This window comes from Physella acuta, unplaced genomic scaffold, assembly GCF_028476545.2.
Source record: "Physella acuta isolate Inbredline_101_S28 unplaced genomic scaffold, ASM2847654v3 ptg000355l, whole genome shotgun sequence".
Taxonomy (NCBI): Eukaryota; Metazoa; Mollusca; class Gastropoda; family Physidae; genus Physella; species Physella acuta.
Genome location: NW_026731874.1, coordinates 897,313 through 916,259, shown reverse-complemented (window position 1 = coordinate 916,259; position 18,947 = coordinate 897,313). Strand labels below are relative to the sequence as shown.

At 41.7% G+C, this 18,947-nt stretch overlaps 1 protein-coding gene across 1 annotated transcript; it reads left to right on the top strand.

The window, feature by feature from the left end:
* The first annotated feature begins 346 nt into the window (after window positions 1–346).
* On the top strand, window positions 347–18,548 carry LOC131941287 (protein SPT2 homolog). The gene is made up of 5 exons (XM_059300465.1): window positions 347–550; window positions 7,743–7,854; window positions 8,786–10,294; window positions 16,545–16,680; window positions 16,764–18,548. Exons 1-5 carry the CDS (start codon window positions 491–493, stop codon window positions 16,936–16,938), a joined length of 1,992 nt encoding a protein of 663 aa, XP_059156448.1. The 5' UTR covers window positions 347–490; the 3' UTR covers window positions 16,939–18,548.
* The last annotated feature ends 399 nt before the right edge of the window (window positions 18,549–18,947 follow it).

Sequence of the window (18,947 nt, the reverse complement as noted above, 5' to 3'; positions counted from 1 at the left end):
AGCAAAGTTGTCAAGTCCCGACAAGTTTACGTCATGACATCATGACGTAAATGTCATGACGTAAACCTGCCATCTGTTATTAATAACAGACTATAGATAAACATCGTTAGTAGAAAAAGTAGAAAATAAATGATTTTTAAAAAAATATATAATAATACACTGCTACTTAAATAACGATAAAGAAAAGCGTGGGTCACTTTATTATCCATTGGAAACCTTTACTAATATTTAAAGTGTAAATTTGATTATGATGATCGTTTCATGTCCAGTGCGAACCAAGCCGGGTGCGATCCTGGCCTGGAAGGCTATTTTAAGATGTTTTTCGATGAAGTTTTGCTATATTCTGGTTTTAGGCGAATCACTGACTTTGTTGTGCTACTGAGTGAGATATAGAATCTAGTTCTACAGCAATCAACACTCATTGACTAACCTATAGATTCTAGAATCGAGATCTAGATCTATAATATTAAACTAAATTGTTAAATTAAACATGGATTTTCATCAATTAATGAACATAGCTGCTTCAAAACAGGAAAACCTGAGCAAAACTGTAGGTGTAGTGTAGTCACTCATTGTAGTGTAGCAGTCAGCAGAGTGTAGTGTAGTTGTAGTGAATGTTAAGAGTAGGGTAATCTATCGTTTTAGGTAGGCCTACGTAAAATCGCCCGCGACTGGTAATGTGAAAAATAGGTGACTCCTTAAATTTTAATAATTATTTCACATTTTGAGGAGGATTTATGTTTTCTAAAATACAAACATGTTTCCTTGTTTAAGTTTTATTTTTATAAGCTTATAGAATAGGTTGAATTATGGATTTTTTTAAATAAAATATTCTGTTATTTTAAATACACCATTAACTTCCTTACCCCTTAAGAGAACATTTGACACCACATTTAAATATCTAGCTTATTCGGTTGACGAGAAAAGAGAGAATTTGAAAATTTGTCTAGAATGGAAAATGTATGCCGAAACGGCATTCTTGCTCCTCGACCGGCATAACATTACGTCGTGGACTTGTGTGCACGAGCTTTTCATTCCCGCCACAGAAATTGCGTCAGCTTAGGTAATTTACTCACCGAAAAATAACAAAAAGCAACTGGTTGATAATTAAACTAGATCTAGTTATTTTATTATTTATTAAATTCTACTCTACATGTTATTCATACCATTTTATGAAATAATGAACACCTGCATAAATCAAATGACCATAATTGATAATAAATATTTTTATTTCAAATTCTAATTTTCTAATTTTAAATAATAAATATGCTTAAAATGATATGATAGTATTGATAGTAATAGTTATGATAGTTTATAAATAAATACAAATACATTTTACACTCAATTCACATTATATTGAGTCAACAGTGTGGCAGCTGAGGTTCATACATGGTATTTTTTTTAGTGTCTTTTTTTTTTTTTTTTTTTTTTTTTTACATTAAATTTTTTTTCATCTTGAAAACATGACGTATGTGATTTTTTTTTTTTTTTGAATAAAATCTCCAAACATCGTCACTCGCGTGATTGCTTGCTTACGTTTACTATCCTGTGGATGAAAAATCCCACCACGGTCGCGGGTCACCGTGAGTTCAGCAGGCCTGTAGTACACGTCATAGGATGAACACGCGTACACGAGATGGTCGGTGTCTTCACTTCTCTCTCCCCCCCCCCCCCTTTTTTTCAAGCAAATTGAAAAACAGACCTACTTCCCTACTTCTGGTAATTTTTTTTTTAAAGTTCGATCATTTTTTTTTAAGTTCACATATCAGGCATGCTAGACAGCCAGCTGTATAAAAAAAAAAATATTTTTTAAACTAGATCTACGTCTAGCTTAAAAAAATAAATAAATAAACGCTTAAAATGCCCATAAACAGATTATTTAGCGCCAAAAAAAAAAAAGGCCGCTGAACGAGCATGTTTTTAAAATACGCAGCAATGAAAAAGGCTAACGGCCGATCAATTAAGTCTAAAAATCGCCCGTAATTAGGCCTAGCTCTGAAAAAGGCCACTGAACGAGCATCACTGATTATATAAGCGAATAGGCCACGCGGCGTTGACGAGGTTAACCACCGGTCACGAATGCAGCAACTGTCGGCCCACAGTGAAGAAAAAATCAATATACTAATAAAATTACTAATACAATAATAATGTCCATAATTTTACTTTTTCCGCACATGCTACAATTGAATTATAATTAAAATACTAGACTTAACAGTTCATTCCGTAAAAAACGAAAACTAGTTGTTTCAGTCTGGCAACTAGCGTAGCAATGACGTCATGATACTAAAAATAGCGGATAGAAATGTCAGCGTGGGTACCTCATTTTGGGATAAGATTTTGGAAACCAGAATCAATAATAATGTAAATATACAAGTTAAATATCTCAATTATATAATAACTTAGAGTCTGTCGGGCCGTTTTCCCCGGAGGTCGGTCGTTTTTAGCGGCGGTTCAGTTTTTACGGAGAGCGCTCCACTAGAAATCCGCTCATTATTTACAACAACAAATATCTCGATTTTTTCTGGCATTCTAAGGCATATTATCCATTTTATTAGCATTTTGCATTAAAATAATGATGAAAAATTGCGAGATTAACAGGTTTTTCATTTGTCGTGGATAGGACCCCTAAAATAAACGTAAAAACCGTCTAAAAACGACGCGTGAGGTTTCAGGGTCAGAGGTCAATCCAGCCATCTAAGCAACGCGCCAGACTATTATAGAATATAGTGCGAGATTCAGGGGGAAGCCACTCTATTTTACAAGTGGCTGCTGTTTATATAGCAAATCTTGCTCTCAGACACTGCTGTTTAAAGTTAATTTCTGGCCTATATCGATATATTTAGCCATTGATTTAGGTTTATTATTCATTTATCTATAATATTTGACACAAACATATGACAATATACTTCTATTAAAGCCTTGAAAATGAGGTAACGTTTTCGTACATTAATAGCCATGGGCAATTTTACTTACCAAAAACGATAGATTACCATGTTAAGTTACTAAGTTAAAAAGTAAGGAAGTTAAAAGTAAGTTAGGTTAGGGCTAAAACTGCTAAAAGTTTTAAAAAGGAGGCCTACTAAAGTAAAAGGGTAATCTCACAATATAGATCTAGAATCTAAATCTAGCATCGGAAATTATCTGATAATGTTTGTTGAGTTTCGGTAACATTAATTACTGTAAACCATTTATTTGACCGTTGAAATAAAAATAAAGTCAAGTGCATTAAATTAGGCTAATAAAATGTTTTAACTTAATTTTTGGATGTTTTATACAAAACTACCGATATCTACTGTACACATGTCCATTTCTAAATAGATCTATATCCAGGTCAAATTCTTGTGTTTTCTCCTTCTGGAAGACGAGTTTTTAAATTTTCAAGTTTGTGGTATGACGTCGTAGGCGATTCTAGTTCTCCCTATGAAAAGCCCTAGGTCCCGGATGAGACGAATAAAACCAACCAATCAAAGCTTTTTATAACTAGGTTAACTATAAATAGCTTCTACAATATGTGCGGGACACTGTCCATACGATAGATAATAATAAGGCTAATAAAGCAACCTGAGAGGTGAATATGGGTGGCCTCAGCTTGGGTGACGATTAGGGTTGTTTCACATCGCTGCTAGACTAGCCTAGATCTAGATGCTCTGTATTTATAGAATCTATGTAATTTCTAATTTTTTTTGTTGTTTTAAATTATTTCGATCATCTACTTCTTCTAAATCTCGTTTGTGTCTCTACACACAAGCATATCTAAGCAAATGTTACGTTATGTCCTTTTGTTATGATTATTATAATGCGTCCCTGGAGTCATCACTGGGTCATCCGTAATGTGTAGTTAACAAATTTAATTAACATGTTTTTTATTTGGTTTTGCAATCTATTAATTAATAATGCAATAATCAACAACACGTTTAAAAGTGTAAAATATTTATTTTAGTTATTAAAATTGGATTAAAACATATAAAATACGATCTTTACGCCAGTCGGTTCAGGTGGCAGCAGGAAACAAAAAAAAAAAAGAGGCGGAAAAAATACTGCAAGTAGCATGTCACTAAAACATGAATATCTTAAATTCTATGTGTAGGAATATAAAATGATTTATACATATTAGAGTAGAAAAAGAATGGCAGAGGAGTAATATAGTACTTTCGGTTTGTCTCTGTGTGAAACGGTTACAAAATAGCGCCTGATGAAAGTCGGGAGTTCTGAATTTTCTCCTTTGTGTGATCGGCTGTTGAACTTCACTCTAGAACAGGGGTCTCCAAACTTTTCAGCCCGAGGGCCGCATTAACTATCAAATATCAGTTCGGGGCTAGAGTTTCTTTAAGGCATCTCTTCGGGGTGGTGGCGCCCCCCCCCCCCCCCAACAAAATATAGTTTATATAGAAATATATATATATATTTTAAGTGTTCACCCCCATCTCCCCCCCCCCCCCCACCCCCCGTAGTAAAAAGTCTGGAAGAAACACTTTCGGGGGGCGACAACACACTCGAGGTCCAAGTTTGCTCTGCTCTCAAATTATTCTTAACGTATTTCATTCTTGAAAATGTTTGTTCACACCGGTATGTTGTTCCAAACTTTAAAAGGTACTTTGATGCAGAAGTTTTAATGTTAGGAAAGTCTTCCTTGTGCAAAAACTTATGAAAACCCATCCGCCTTTCTTTGAAAGCATCTCTATGGAAGTCATTTTCTTGCAATTCAATAACCGCATGATGCAGTTCATCTTTGCAACTGGCCACATTTGTTTCAAATGGGTTTTGAAACAGTCAGACTTCTTCTGCCTTTGAATCCAAGTAAGAGAACCGCTACTGAAACAGCAGCTGGAGGTCTTTGATGACCTCGCATGCAAATGACGTGGCGAACTCAGTGGTTGCTTCAGCCGTAAAGACCTTGCACTGCTGAAAGTGTGTCAAGTTGTTCATATCTTCATCAGACAATAGGGGCTGTGGCTTGCCTTTACTTCCAGGAAGTCACCTATTTTTTTATTAATTTAAATATTCTGCTCAGAACGTTCTCGCAAAATGAGCCATCTTACTGATGTGAAATATGATCAATCTTGCGATTTTGCGTTTGTCTCTGAACTATCTATGGTAAGATATTCTCTCCGGTAACAGTGTCACACATTATATGTAGTGAAGCCAGCTCTTGTGTTATGTTCATGTCTTGATCCACACCTCTAATGAACACAAGCAGTTGAGAGGTGGAACAGCTGTCCAGCGACTCATCCATTGCAAATGAAAAATGGTGAAGCTTGCTTGCATATTTCGCTATTTGAGTCACGATGTTTTCACCAATGTCTGCAACACGGCGGCAATGGTATTTGCACACTAAGCTACATTTTCTAATTGTTTTGAATTTTCTGTGCAAAGTTCCTCAGTCACCTCTAACAAACATTTATTCAGTGGACAAAAAGATCGTCGCGGGCCGGATGAAATGACCTCGCGGGCCTATGCGGCCCGCGGGCCGTAGTTTGGAGACCCCTGCTCTAGAACAATATTTAGTAGCAGCAATAATTAGCATGTACACTTAAAATAATTAGAAATACAAAATAATTATCAAAACAGTATTTAAAATGCAACTAAAATCACTCCATGCACATTTTTAAACATTTTGTATTAAAAATAATATGGCTGCAAATAAATGGTGGTCTACAGTATTTCCGGTGGTTTCCGGAACGGCTCGACTGACTACGCTATGGTTTTACTGTTTTTTACTGCTGTACAATTCCATAATAATAACCAACGCTATATCGTGATTTTACCAATAAAATATAAAAGTATTTACTACTTAGCCTAACGCTATTAAATGTATAACTTGGGAATTTTTTATACCATATCAGAATAGAATCTTCTTTAAAAAGGGGTGTAAGGTTACTGGTAGTTAACTAAAATACACACATGGCTTGGCTAACGGCAGAACTCCTCCTCCTCCCCCCCCCCTCCCAGCCTGGCCTCAACTAACCGGCGGGCTTGTTAAATTGATGTGTCGTACCATAACCAAATCTCCCTTCATTATCATTAGCGATATTTATTTAGTTAATTAGGCTAACTAATTAATTTTATACTGAGATTACACATTTCCCGTAAGATGCTATCGCAATTGGATTATAATTTTTTAGTTATAAGCCTATATTTGTACTATTAAAGAAACAGCTTTGTTGTTTCAATACCACCCTCTCCCCTTCTTGAACTCAAAGTTAAACTTTTAACTCTGTAAAGAAATGTGGTATGGCGTGAGGGGGCTGGTGAGTAGGGTAAATACTCCTTGGAAAAAAATCTGCCGTGGTATTTATCTTGGATGACGTTGGCACTTGCGGTGAAACTTTTTTTTTCAAAACCAGAACCGAACTAGGCTCTATCTAATGAAAATCAAGGAGTGGGGTAAAAAAAACTTTGTGTGTGTGTTTGTGGGGTCTTCACTCCCAGACTAGGTGGATGTCTACATGTTGAATTAAATATCGTATTTACTACTACTCACTGTCATTATAAAACAAACAAAACTCATATCCTACATGTACAAAGAAAAATTAAGACGACACAGCTTGTGTAAAAAAAAAAAAACAGTTGTAATTAAACCACGGTATTCAAAACTACACTGGGGTCACCCATATTATAAGCCACGTCATGATTTTTTAACGATCCCCTCCCCACACTCCTCAACGTCACATATGGTCGCAAAAGGCCAGGACCCAACACTTAATAATATGACGTCAAGTTGCATATTCTTCATGTCTTGACCCACGTGCCAATGTTGATACAAATCTCTCAGTTAGAAGTGCCCCAAGTTTCGATCTAGACAGACTGACGACAGAGGAAGTGAGTTAAATAAAAGCTTGTAAAAACCAAAGATGAATGTTTCTAGTCCATGCGAATGTTCCTAGTCCATGTGAATGTTCCTAGACCATGTGAATGTTCATTACAACCCCTAACGAGCTGTTCACCATGAACCTTTATCTTAGCTGTTTGCCAAACTTTTTGTTTGACATAAACATAGCCTTCAAAAATCACCTTTAAATTGCCTTTTAAATATGATTGAATGAACTCCATTCCAGAAATAATAATAACATTTGTAGAAAAATAAATTTTAATTTATACCATGCTTCTGTGTGCCAAGGTGGATATGAACCAAGCTTCATGTTTTGTATTGTTAAAAATATTTATTTGATCTGCACGGCTCCCACATGGGGATGACGTGTTGTTGGTGCAGATCTTTGATCATATACAACTAAGGTCACTCATTGACCTTTAAATAGCATGCTTTTAGGTAGAAAGTCATTGAACATTACATTCATTCAGATTGTGACACACAAACTTTGACACACCACCCAACTGTGACAACCCCCCACCCAATGTGACACATACACCACCCAATGTGACACATACACCACCCAATATGACACATGCACCCCCCAATGTGACACATACACCTCCTATGTGACACATACGCCACCCAATGTGACACATATGCCACCCAATAATACACATGCACCCCCCAATGTGACACATACGCCACCCAATATGACACATGCACCCCCCAATGTGACACATACACCACCCAATGTGACACATGCACCCCCCAATGTGACACATGCACCACCCAATGTGACACATGCACCCCCCAATGTGACACATGCACACCCCCCCAAATGTGACACATGCACCACCCAATATGACACATGCACCCCCCAATGTGACACATACACCTCCTATGTGACACACTATTTCTTTGTTTTTATTAGAAAGTCGCCCGCTACAGCCTAGATCTACCTGCACCCAAAAAAGAAGAGAAAAAAACAAAGCCCAAGTCAAAAATTGTTCAAAGTCTCATAAAAGAGAAAGAACAGGAAAGAGGTTAGTTGCCACATTCTTAGTATGTTAAAACAATCAGGTTAGTTCAACCATTCTTAGCTGATCTGATAGTCAAAGTGCTGGGAGTTGATTATATTAAAACAATCAGGTTAGTTCAACCATTCTTAGCTGATCTGATAGTCAAAGTGCTGGGAGTTGATTATATTAAAACAATCAGGTTAGTTCAACCATTCTTAGCTGATCTGATAGTCAAAGTGCTGGGAGTTGATTATATTAAAACAATCAGGTTAGTTCAACCATTCTTAGCTGATCTGATAGTCAAAGTGCTGGGAATTGATTATATTAAAACAATCAGGTTAGTTCAACCATTCTTAGCTGATCTGATAGTCAAAGTGCTGGGAGTTGATTATATTAAAACAATCAGGTTAGTTCAACCATTCTTAGCTGATCTGATAGTCAAAGTGCTGGGAGTTGACCCTTTAGTTGTGATGAATGTTTATAAATGTTTTTAAAAAAATTTGATATGCTGAGTTCTAAACAATCAAGTAATTTTTCAAGACAAACTTGTAAGAAACCTTTGTGGCTTATCTTTCAGTTGGAGAGTTTTGAATAATGTTTTTCTTGCCCCTCTACCAGAATAATTCTATTTTTTTTGTAATACACGATGATCATTTTTCTTGCTGTGTATTGTATATTTATTTGTTAACAACAGCATTGTCAATATTCATTTAAAAATTTGGCAGTGTAAGCCGTTTAAATTTTTCTACTGAAACAAAAATGTTGATGTGATAGTAGTTTATGTAGTACAAGATGGTTTATTCTAATGTGTTTCTACCACCCAGTTGACTTGAGTTATGCTCATCAATATTTGAGATTAGAAGAATACTATTAGCCATATTAGTCTCATAGGGAAAGAGTTAACTTTTCTTGGCAATTGTGAGTTGACATCAATGTTTTACATTTTTTTTACCAGAGGCAAGTGAAAAAAAAAACGTCTTTAAAATTCCTAAAAAAACTTCGGTTGATAAAGACGAATTTATAAAATCTTTATTTGACGACGGTGATGGACCATCAGGCCTGAAGAGTAAACCAATTGAAGCCACTAAAATAGCCGAAGTCTCAAGACATGGGACAGGTGATTCCAAACATGGGACAGGTGATTCCAAACATGGGACAGGTGATTCCAAACGTGGGACAGGTGATTCCAAACATGGGACAGGTGATTCCAAACATGGGACAGGTGATTCCAAACATGGGACAGGTGATTCCAAACATGGGACAGGTGATTCCAAACATGGGACAGGTGATTCCAAATTGCGGGCTGGCAAGTCCAAGCTCATTCCCAACAAACATGAGAAGCATAAAGACTTACCTTCTCCCTCTAATTGCGTGCCCTCTACAACAATCCAGACAAAACATGAAGGATTATCAGAGAGAGAAAAAATACTGGCCAAACTGCAAGCCATTAAACAAAGAACTCTAGAAGCCATTCATAAAGAAAATGCCATGAAAGGCAGGCGGCCAAAAGGAGAGAAGTCACAGAGAAAGTCATCTAAATCTGATGACAAACATGAAGACAAAGCAAAGTCAGCTGAAATAGTTCGAGATGATGTGTCCTCTGATGATGAACTGGTACCCGCGGCTCTAGATGTCATGCTGTCAGAAAGAAATGCTAAATTAGAAAAAGAAAAAATTGCACGCATGGCCAAACAAGCATGGGAGAGAGCCACCAAGAAACCAGAAGAAAAAAATTCATTGGGTACATCAAGTCGTAAGTCATCTTTAAATTCATCAAGTCGTAAGTCATCTTTAAATTCATCTAGTCACAAGCTATCTGTTATGAAAAAAGCATCCAAGAAAACAAAACACAAGGACAAAAGTGACTTAAGTAATCTGAAGTCATCCTCAAAAAGTGACTTGTCTATATTTCCTAAACCTAAGCGTAATCTGAAGTCATCGTCAAAGCAAGTGCGGCCGCCTCCTATGGATTTTAAATCTATTCTAGCCATGGCTGAAGAAAAACAAAAGGAACCGCCTAAAGCTGTAGTTGTAGTGAAAAAAAAGGAAGAAGAAGATAGACCTCTTACACAAGAGGAAAAAGATCGCAAGGAAAGACAAAAATCCCAAGCCTATCAGGCTTGGCTAAGGGTTGGTGGGGAGCGGCCAGGTGAGGACCCCCACGCAACCAGCAGCACATCCGACAAACTCACAGCAGGCAAGAATGGCTTAGCCAAGAAATCTGATTTAACTGGTAATGGCTTAGCCAAGAAATCTGATTTAACTGGCAATGGCTTAGCCAAGAAATCTGATTTAACTGGCAATGGCTTAGCCAAGAAATCTGATTTAACTGGTAATGGCTTAGCCAAGAAATCTGTGAATAAAACTGTTTTAGTTTGTGGCTCACCACAAGACACAAGCAACCCTTTTGATCGTATTATGAAACAAGTTCACAGAAAACGACCAACTGACCATTCCTCCTCAGGTGAGTCCCTATTTATATCTAATATTTATAGTAATTATGTATTAATGTAATTATGTATTTATGTAATTACTAGCCGTCACGGCCAGGCCCTGCTCTGGCTTCTGTGAAAAACCTTTCTGTTAAAGACCATTACCTGTGTGTTTATTAATCATCATAAACCCGGCATTGCCCACCCAAACCACAACCAACCAAAACCTAAACAACAAAACGCAAACATAACGCTAACACAATTACAAATACAAACGAAAACAAAAACCTAACAACAAACCCAACCACAACCACAAACACCAATACGAACACAAAGAAAAAAAAATGAAAAAGCAAACGAAAACGAACCAAATCCAAACGCAAAACCAACCACAAACACAAATACAAACCCAAAGAAAAAACACAAACGAAAACGAAAAAAGAAAGAACAAAAACGAACCAAATCAAAACGTAACCACTAACGCAAACCCAACCTAAACACAAAGAAAACACTAACACGAACATAATGCAAAGTGCTCACAGTCTAGCCCAGGGCAGAATCGCCTGTTTCAGCTTAATAATCAACTATAGTACCCCAACTTATTCATAGTCTTTTGCACTCACTTAAACGAACGTAGGTGCCAAACCAAACCAAATGAACAATTATAATACTCCAAGCTTATTCGTAAAATACCTACAACATTTGCACTTGATCAATCCCCGCTAATTATGTAATTATTTTTTTCCCAACACCAAAACAAAGTAATAAAAAGTAAATTCTTTTCCACTAATGCAATGTTTTATAAAGGGAAGTAATTGTGTTTTCCTAATTTATCAAAGGGAAGTAAGTGCTAAAGGACTAAATATAAATAATTTTCAGACATAATTAGAATTTTTGTAAAAGATGATAATTTTTTAAATTGTGTTTAATGAACATGCCGACAATTATTACTATCAGTTTGAAAAATGAAAATTTTTTCCCAACACTTTCAATAGTAATTTTTTAACTCATAAATTTAGACTATGAGCACGATAATAATCTAACACTTAAATCCATCAAAGTATGTCAACGACAAACTTATTACATGTTACATACAGAATTGAGCTTTATATATTAGATTTATATCTGCTGTTCTAATAGAGAGGGTGTAAAAACAAAAGTAGCTAAAGGAGAGTTGTAATAAAAGTATCTAATGTAGAGTTGTAATAAAAGTAGCTAAAGTAGAGTTGTAATAAAAGTAGCTAAAGTACAGTTGTAATAAAAGTAGCTAAAGTACAGTTGTAATAAAAGTATCTAATGTAGAGTTGTAATAAAAGTAGCTAAAGTAGAGTTGTAATAAAAGTAGCTAAAGTACAGTTGTAATAAAAGTAGCTAAAGTACAGTTGTAATAAAAGTAGCTAAAGTAGTGTTGTAATAAAAGTAGCTAATGTAGAGTTGTAATAAAAGTATCTAATGTAGAGTTGTAATAAAAGTAGCTAAAGTAGAGTTGTAATAAAAGTAGCTAAAGTACAGTTGTAATAAAAGTAGCTAAAGTAGAGTTGTAATAAAAGTAGCTAAAGTAGAGTAGTAAGAAAAGTAGCTAAAGTAGATCTACTGTAGGGGTGGGCTGGCCCACAGATCTACTGTAGTGCTGGCCCACAGATCTACTGTAGGGGTGGCCCACAGATCTACTGTAGGGGTGGGCTGGCCCACAGATCTACTGTAGGGGTGGGCTGGCCCACAGATCTACTGTAGGGGTGGGCTGGCCCACAGATCTACTGTAGGGGTGGGCTGGCCCACAGATCTACTGTAGGGGTGGGCTGGCCCACAGATCTACTGTAGGGGTGGCCCACAGGTCTACTGTAGGGGTGGGCTGGCCCACAGATCTACTGTAGGAGTGGCCCACAGATCTACTGTAGGGCTGGCCCACAGATCTACTGTAGGGGTGGCCCACAGATCTACTGTAGGGGTGGGCTGGCCCACAGATCTACTGTAGGGCTGGCCCACAGATCTACTGTAAGGGTGGACTGGCCCACAGATCTACTGTAGGGGTGGCCCACAGATCTACTGTAGGGGTAGGCTGGCCCACAGATCTACTGTAGGGCTGGCCCACAGATCTACTGCAGGGCTGGCCCACAGATCTACTGTAGGGGTGGCCCACAGATCTACTGTAGGGGTGGCCCACAGATCTACTGTAGGGCTGGCCCACAGATCTACTGTAGGGGTGGCCCACAGATCTACTGTAGGGCTGGCCCACAGATCTACTGTAGGGGTGGGCTGGCCCACATATCTACTGTAGGGGTGGGCTGGCCCACAGATCTACTGTAGGGGTGGGCTGGCCCACAGATCTACTGTAGGGGTGGGTTGGCCACAGATCTACTGTAGGGCTGGCCCACAGATCTACTGTAGGGCTGGCCCACAGATCTACTGTAGGGCTGGCCCACAGATCTACTGTAGGGCTGGCCCACAGATCTACTGTAGGGCTGGCCCACAGATCTACTGTAGGGCTGGCCCACAGATCTACTGTAGGGGTGGACTGGCCCACAGATCTACTGTAGGGGTGGCCCACAGATCTACTGTAGGGGTGGCCCACAGATTTACTGTAGGGGTGGCCCACAGATCTACTGTAGGGGTAGGCTGGCCCACAGATCTACTGTAGGGCTGGCCCACAGATCTACTGTAGGGGTGGGCTGGCCCACAGATCTACTGTAGGGGTGGCCCACAGATCTACTGTAGGGGTGGCCCACAGATCTACTGTAGGGGTAGCCCACAGATCTACTGTAGGGCTGGCCCACAGATCTACTGTAGGGGTGGGCTGGCCCACAGATCTACTGTAGGGCTGGCCCAAGGATCTACTGTAGGGGTGGCCCACAGATCTACTGTAGGGGTGGGCTGACCCACAGATCTACTGTAGGGCTGGCCCACAGATCTACTGTAGGGGTGGCCCACAGATCTACTGTAGGGCTGGCCCACAGATCTACTGTAGGGGTGGCCCACAGATCTACTGTAGGGGTGGGCTGGCCCACAGATCTACTGTAGGGGTGGGCTGGCCCACAGATCTACTGTAGGGGTGGGCTGGCCCACAGATCTACTGTAAGGGTGGGCTTGCCCACAGATCTACTGTAGGGGTGGCCCACAGGTCTACTGTAGGGGTGGGCTGGCCCACAGATCTACTGTAGGAGTGGCCCACAGATCTACTGTAGGGGTGGCCCACAGATCTACTGTAGGGGTGGCCCACAGATCTACTGTAGGGGTGGCCCACAGATCTACTGTAGGGGTGGGCTGGCCCACAGATCTACTGTAGGGGTGGCCCACAGATCTACTGTAGGGGTGGCCCACAGATCTACTGTAGGGCTGGCCCACAGATCTACTGTAGGGGTGGCCCACAGATCTACTGTAGGGGTGGCCCACAGATCTACTGTAGGGGTGGGCTGGCCCACAGATCTACTGTAGGAGTGGGCTGGCCCACAGATCTACTGTAGGGCTGGCCCACAGATCTACTGTAGGGGTGGCCCACAGATCTACTGTAGGGGTGGCCCACAGATCTACTGTAGGGGTGGCCCACAGATCTACTGTAGGGGTGGCCCACAGATCTACTGTAGGGCTGGCCCACAGATCTACTGTAGGGCTGGCCCACAGATCTACTGTAGGGGTGGCCCACAGATCTACTGTAGGGGTGGGCTGGCCCACAGATCTACTGTAGGGGTGGGCTGGCCCACAGATCTACTGTAGGGGTGGCCCACAGATCTACTGTAGGGGTGGCCCACAGATCTACTGTAGGGGTGGGCTGGCCCACAGATCTACTGTAGGAGTGGCCCACAGATCTACTGTAGGGGTGGCCCACAGATCTACTGTAGGGCTGGCCCACAGATCTACTGTAGGGCTGGCCCACAGATCTACTGTAGGGCTGGCCCACAGATCTACTGTAGGGGTGGCCCACAGATCTACTGTAGGGGTGGGCTGGCCCACAGATCTACTGTAGGGGTGGGCTGGCCCACAGATCTACTGTAGTGCTGGCCCACAGATCTACTGTAGGGGTGGCCCACAGATCTACTGTAGGGGTGGCCCACAGATCTACTGTAGGGGTGGCCCACAGATCTACGGTAGGGGTGGCCCACAGATCTACTGTAGTGGTGGCCCACAGATCTACTGTAGGGGTGGGCTGGCCCACAGATCTACTGTAGGGGTAGGCTGGCCCACAGATCTACTGTAGGGCTGGCCCACAGATCTACTGTAGGGCTGGCCCACAGATCTACTGTAGGGGTGGCCCACAGATCTACTGTAGGGGTGACCCACAGATCTACTGTAGGGGTGGGCTGGCCCACAGATCTACTGTAGGGGTGGCCCACAGATCTACTGTAGGGGTGGCCCACAGATCTACTGTAGGGGTGGCCCACAGATCTACTGTAGGGGTGGGCTGGCCCACAGATCTACTGTAGGGGTGGCCCACAGATCTACTGTAGGGGTGGGCTGGCCCACAGATCTACTGTAGGGGTGGCCCACAGATCTACTGTAGGGCTGGCCCACAGATCTACTGTAGGGGTGGCCCACAGATCTACTGTAGGGGTGGCCCACAGATCTACTGTAGGGCTGGCCCACAGATCTACTGTAGGGGTGGCCCACAGATCTACTTTAGGGCTAGCCCACAGATCTACTGTAGGGGTGGGCTGGCCCACAGATCTACTGTAGGGGTAGGCTGGCCCACAGATCTACTGTAGGGCTGGCCCACAGATCTACTGTAGGGGTAGGCTGGCCCACAGATCTACTGTAGGGGTGGCCCACAGATCTACTGTAGGGGTGGGCTGGCCCACAGATCTACTGTAGGGGTGGGCTGGCCCACAGATCTACTGTAGGGGTAGGCTGGCCCACAGATCTACTGTAGGGCTGGCCCACAGATCTACTGTAGGGGTAGGCTGGCCCACAGATCTACTGTAGGGCTGGCCCACAGATCTACTGTAGGGGTGGCCCACAGATCTACTGTAGGGGTGGGCTGGCCCACAGATCTACTGTAGGAGTGGGCTGGCCCACAGATCTACTGTAGGGGTGGCCCACAGATCTACTGTAGGGGTGGCCCACAGATCTACTGTAGGGGTGGCCCACAGATCTACTGTAGGGGTGGCCCACAGATCTACTGTAGGGGTGGCCTACAGATCTACTGTAGGGCTGGCCCACAGATCTACTGTAGGGGTGGCCCACAGATCTACTTTAGGGCTAGCCCACAGATCTACTGTAGGGGTGGGCTGGCCCACAGATCTACTGTAGGGCTGGCCCACAGATCTACTGTAGGGCTGGTCCACAGATCTACTGTAGGGGTGGGCTGGCCCACAGATCTACTGTAGGGGTGGGCTGGCCCACAGATCTACTGTAGGGCTGGCCCACAGATCTACTGTAGGAGTGGCCCACAGATCTACTGTAGGGGTGGGCTGGCCCACAGATCTACTGTAGGGGTGGGCTGGCCCACAGATCTACTGTAGGGCTGGCCCACAGATCTACTGTAGGGCTGGCCCACAGATCTACTGTAGGGCTGGCCCACAGATCTACTGTAGGGGTGGCCCACAGATCTACTGTAGGGGTGGCCCACAGATCTACTGTAGGGCTGGCCCACAGGTCTACTGTAGGGGTGGCCCACAGATCTACTGTAGGGCTGGCCCACAGATCTACTGTAAGGGTGGCCCACAGATCTACTGTAGGGGTGGCCCACAGATCTACTGTAGGGGTGGCCCACAGATCTACTGTAGGGGTGGGCTGGCTCACAGATCTACTGTAAGGGTGGGCTGGCCCACAGATCTACTGTAGGGGTGGCCCACAGATCTACTGTAGGGGTGGGCTGGCCCACAGATCTACTGTAGGGCTGGCCCACAGATCTACTGTAGGGGTGGCCCACAGATCTACTGTAGGGCTGGCCCACAGATCTACTGTAGGGGTGGGCTGGCCCACAGATCTACTGTAGGGCCGGCCCACAGGTCTACTGTTTACACATAGTTTAATATTGCGACGAGGACGAGAATACTCTTAATTCCGTGCATTCAATAACAACTCGAAGATCAGTTTGATTCACAACATTTAATTGTCACTAGACTGCGATACTTGAATATAATACTTAATAGGCTTCACGTTACTACACAATATACACTGGTGCCTACACCTACTGTTCAATGTCTCCTACACTATTGTCACTACACTGTTCTATACAAGTGTAGAGTTAGGGAACAGTGTAGTGACAATATATGTATATCCTAATGATTGTATTTTCTAATAATCTTATTATCTTATTCTCTTTTTACTTCAAATGCTGTTATCTAGATATCCCTAAAAAAGTGGGGCGCATTATTGATTCTGATGAAGACTCTGATTTGGATGGATTTATTGATGATGGGGATGATGGGGAACTTGATTATTCTAAAGAGATTCAAAAATTATTTGGATATAACAAGAACAAGTAAGTAATTCCCATTTGTGTCATGTTTATGTTAAAGAACTGCCGTTATGTAAAACTGTTCACATGGGGTGATGTTGTTTCAGATACAAAGATGAAGAGGATGATGACTTAAATGACATGGAGGCTGATTATTCTACTGTGATGAGGGAGGAGAAACGAAGTGCTAAGCTTGGCCTGATGGAAGACTTGGAGGACATTAGGAGGGAACAAGAGGAATTAAAGAGAAAAGCTCTCTTGAAAAAGCGGACTAAAAAATAGTTATAAAAACAAGTTTTTGTATACAAGTTGGTTGCCTACATATTGTATACAAGTTGGTTGCCTGCATATTGTATACAAGTCGGTTGCCTACGTGTTGTATACAAGTTGGTTGCCTACATATTGTATACAAGTTGGTTGCCTACATATTGTATACAAGTTGGTTGCCTGCATATTGTATACAAGTCGGTTGCCTACGTGTTGTATACAAGTTGGTTGCCTGCATGTTGTATACAAGTTGGTTGCCTACAAGTTGGTTGCCTACATATTGTATACAAGTTGGTTGCCTGCATATTGTATACAAGTCGGTTGCCTACGTGTTGTATACAAGTTGGTTGCCTGCATGTTGTATACAAGTTGGTTGCCTACAAGTTGGTTGCCTGCATATTGTATACAAGTTGGTTGCCTACAAGTTGGTTGCCTACATATTGTATACAAATTGGTTGCCTACAAATACTATACAAGTTAGTTGCCTACATGTTGTATACAAGTTGGTTGCCTACATGTTGTATACAAGTTGGTTGCCTACATGTTGTATACAAGTTGGTTGCCTACAAGTTGGTTGCCTACATATTGTATACAAATTGGTTGCCTACAAATACTATACAAGTTAGTTGCCTACATGTTGTATACAAGTTGGTTGCCTACATGTTGTATACAAGTTGGTTGCCTACATGTTGTATACAAGTTGGTTGCCTACATGTTGTATACAAGTTGGCTGCCTTCCTAGAGCTGACATGTGTACTATGTTACAGCTGCAGTGATTTAGCTGGTACACAATCTGCTAACTCTTATTATGTCTAGTGTTTCATCAAACAACATGAGAGATTTGATGAGCAACCCAAAGCATTGACTAACTCTTATTATGTCTAGTGTTTCATCAAACAACATGAGAGATTTGATGAGCAACCCAAGGGTTAGGGTTGCATTCAGAACTGATTCTTCTACAGGATTGTTATTTTAGTTTCTACTTTTTAATATCTAAGGCCTTTAAAGCTGTAATAGTAAATGGATATAGGTTTTAAAAACATTGAGTACCATATTTAATGTGTCCCATCTCTTTATAATAAGTGTCAGGCAATCTTTCTGTGGTTAACTGTCATCTAACCTGACTGAGATCAGATGACCTGACTGACTGAGATCAGATGACCTGACTGACTGAGATCAGATGACCTGACTGAGATCAGATGACCTGACTGAGATCAGATGACCTGACTGAGATCAGATGACCTGACTGAGATCAGATGACCTGACTGAGATCAGATGACCTGACTGATTAAGATCAGATGACCTGGGTTATTGCTACTAGCCGCCCCATTTAGTTATCGGCTGTCATGTGTACATATATCTGATGAGATTTAAATGAGACATTTTTGTGATTAGAACTAATCTGGGAAGTTTGAAAGAAAAGCTTCATCTGGGTCCAAATGACACAGTGACTAAGTCCAATAAACTTGTAAAAAATAGTAGAAATCTTCTCAACTCATCCACAGTAACTTATGAGTAATTTATTTTTTACTCTAAGACAAAATGATGGTGCAATAAAACAGCTTGTGACTGTTGGTTTACAAGACTGATAATATGTTCGTGTGATAGGGGTAGGGGTCGACATTGCTGTCATGTATGGGGGTAGGGGTCGACATAGCTGTCATGTATGGGGGTAGGGGTTGATATAGCTGTCATGTATGGGGGTAGGGGTTGATATAGCTGTCATGTATGGGGGTAGGGGTTGATATAGCTGTCATGTATGGGGGTAGGGGTTGATATAGCTGTCATGTATGGGGGTAGGGGTCTACATAGCTGTCATGTATGGGGGTAGGGGTCGACATAGCTGTCATGTATGGGGGTAGGGGTCGACATAGCTGTCATGTATGGGGGTAGGGGTCGACATAGCTGTCATGTATGGGGGTAGGGGTCGACATAGCTGTCATGTATGGGGGTAGGGGTTGACATAGCTGTCGTGTATGGGGGTAGGGGTCGACATTGCTGTCATGTATGGGGGTAGGGGTTGA

Excerpts from the sequence above, each read along its gene's own strand:
- LOC131941287 (XM_059300465.1), top strand. The coding sequence starts at position 491 with ATGGATTTTCATCAATTAATGAACATAGCTGCTTCAAAACAGGAAAAC. Across the intron at positions 551-7,742 it reads AGGAAAACCTGAGCAAAACT|AAAGTCGCCCGCTACAGCCT; the intron begins GTAGGTGTAGTG and ends TGTTTTTATTAG. Across the intron at positions 7,855-8,785 it reads AGAGAAAGAACAGGAAAGAG|AGGCAAGTGAAAAAAAAAAC; the intron begins GTTAGTTGCCAC and ends TTTTTTTACCAG.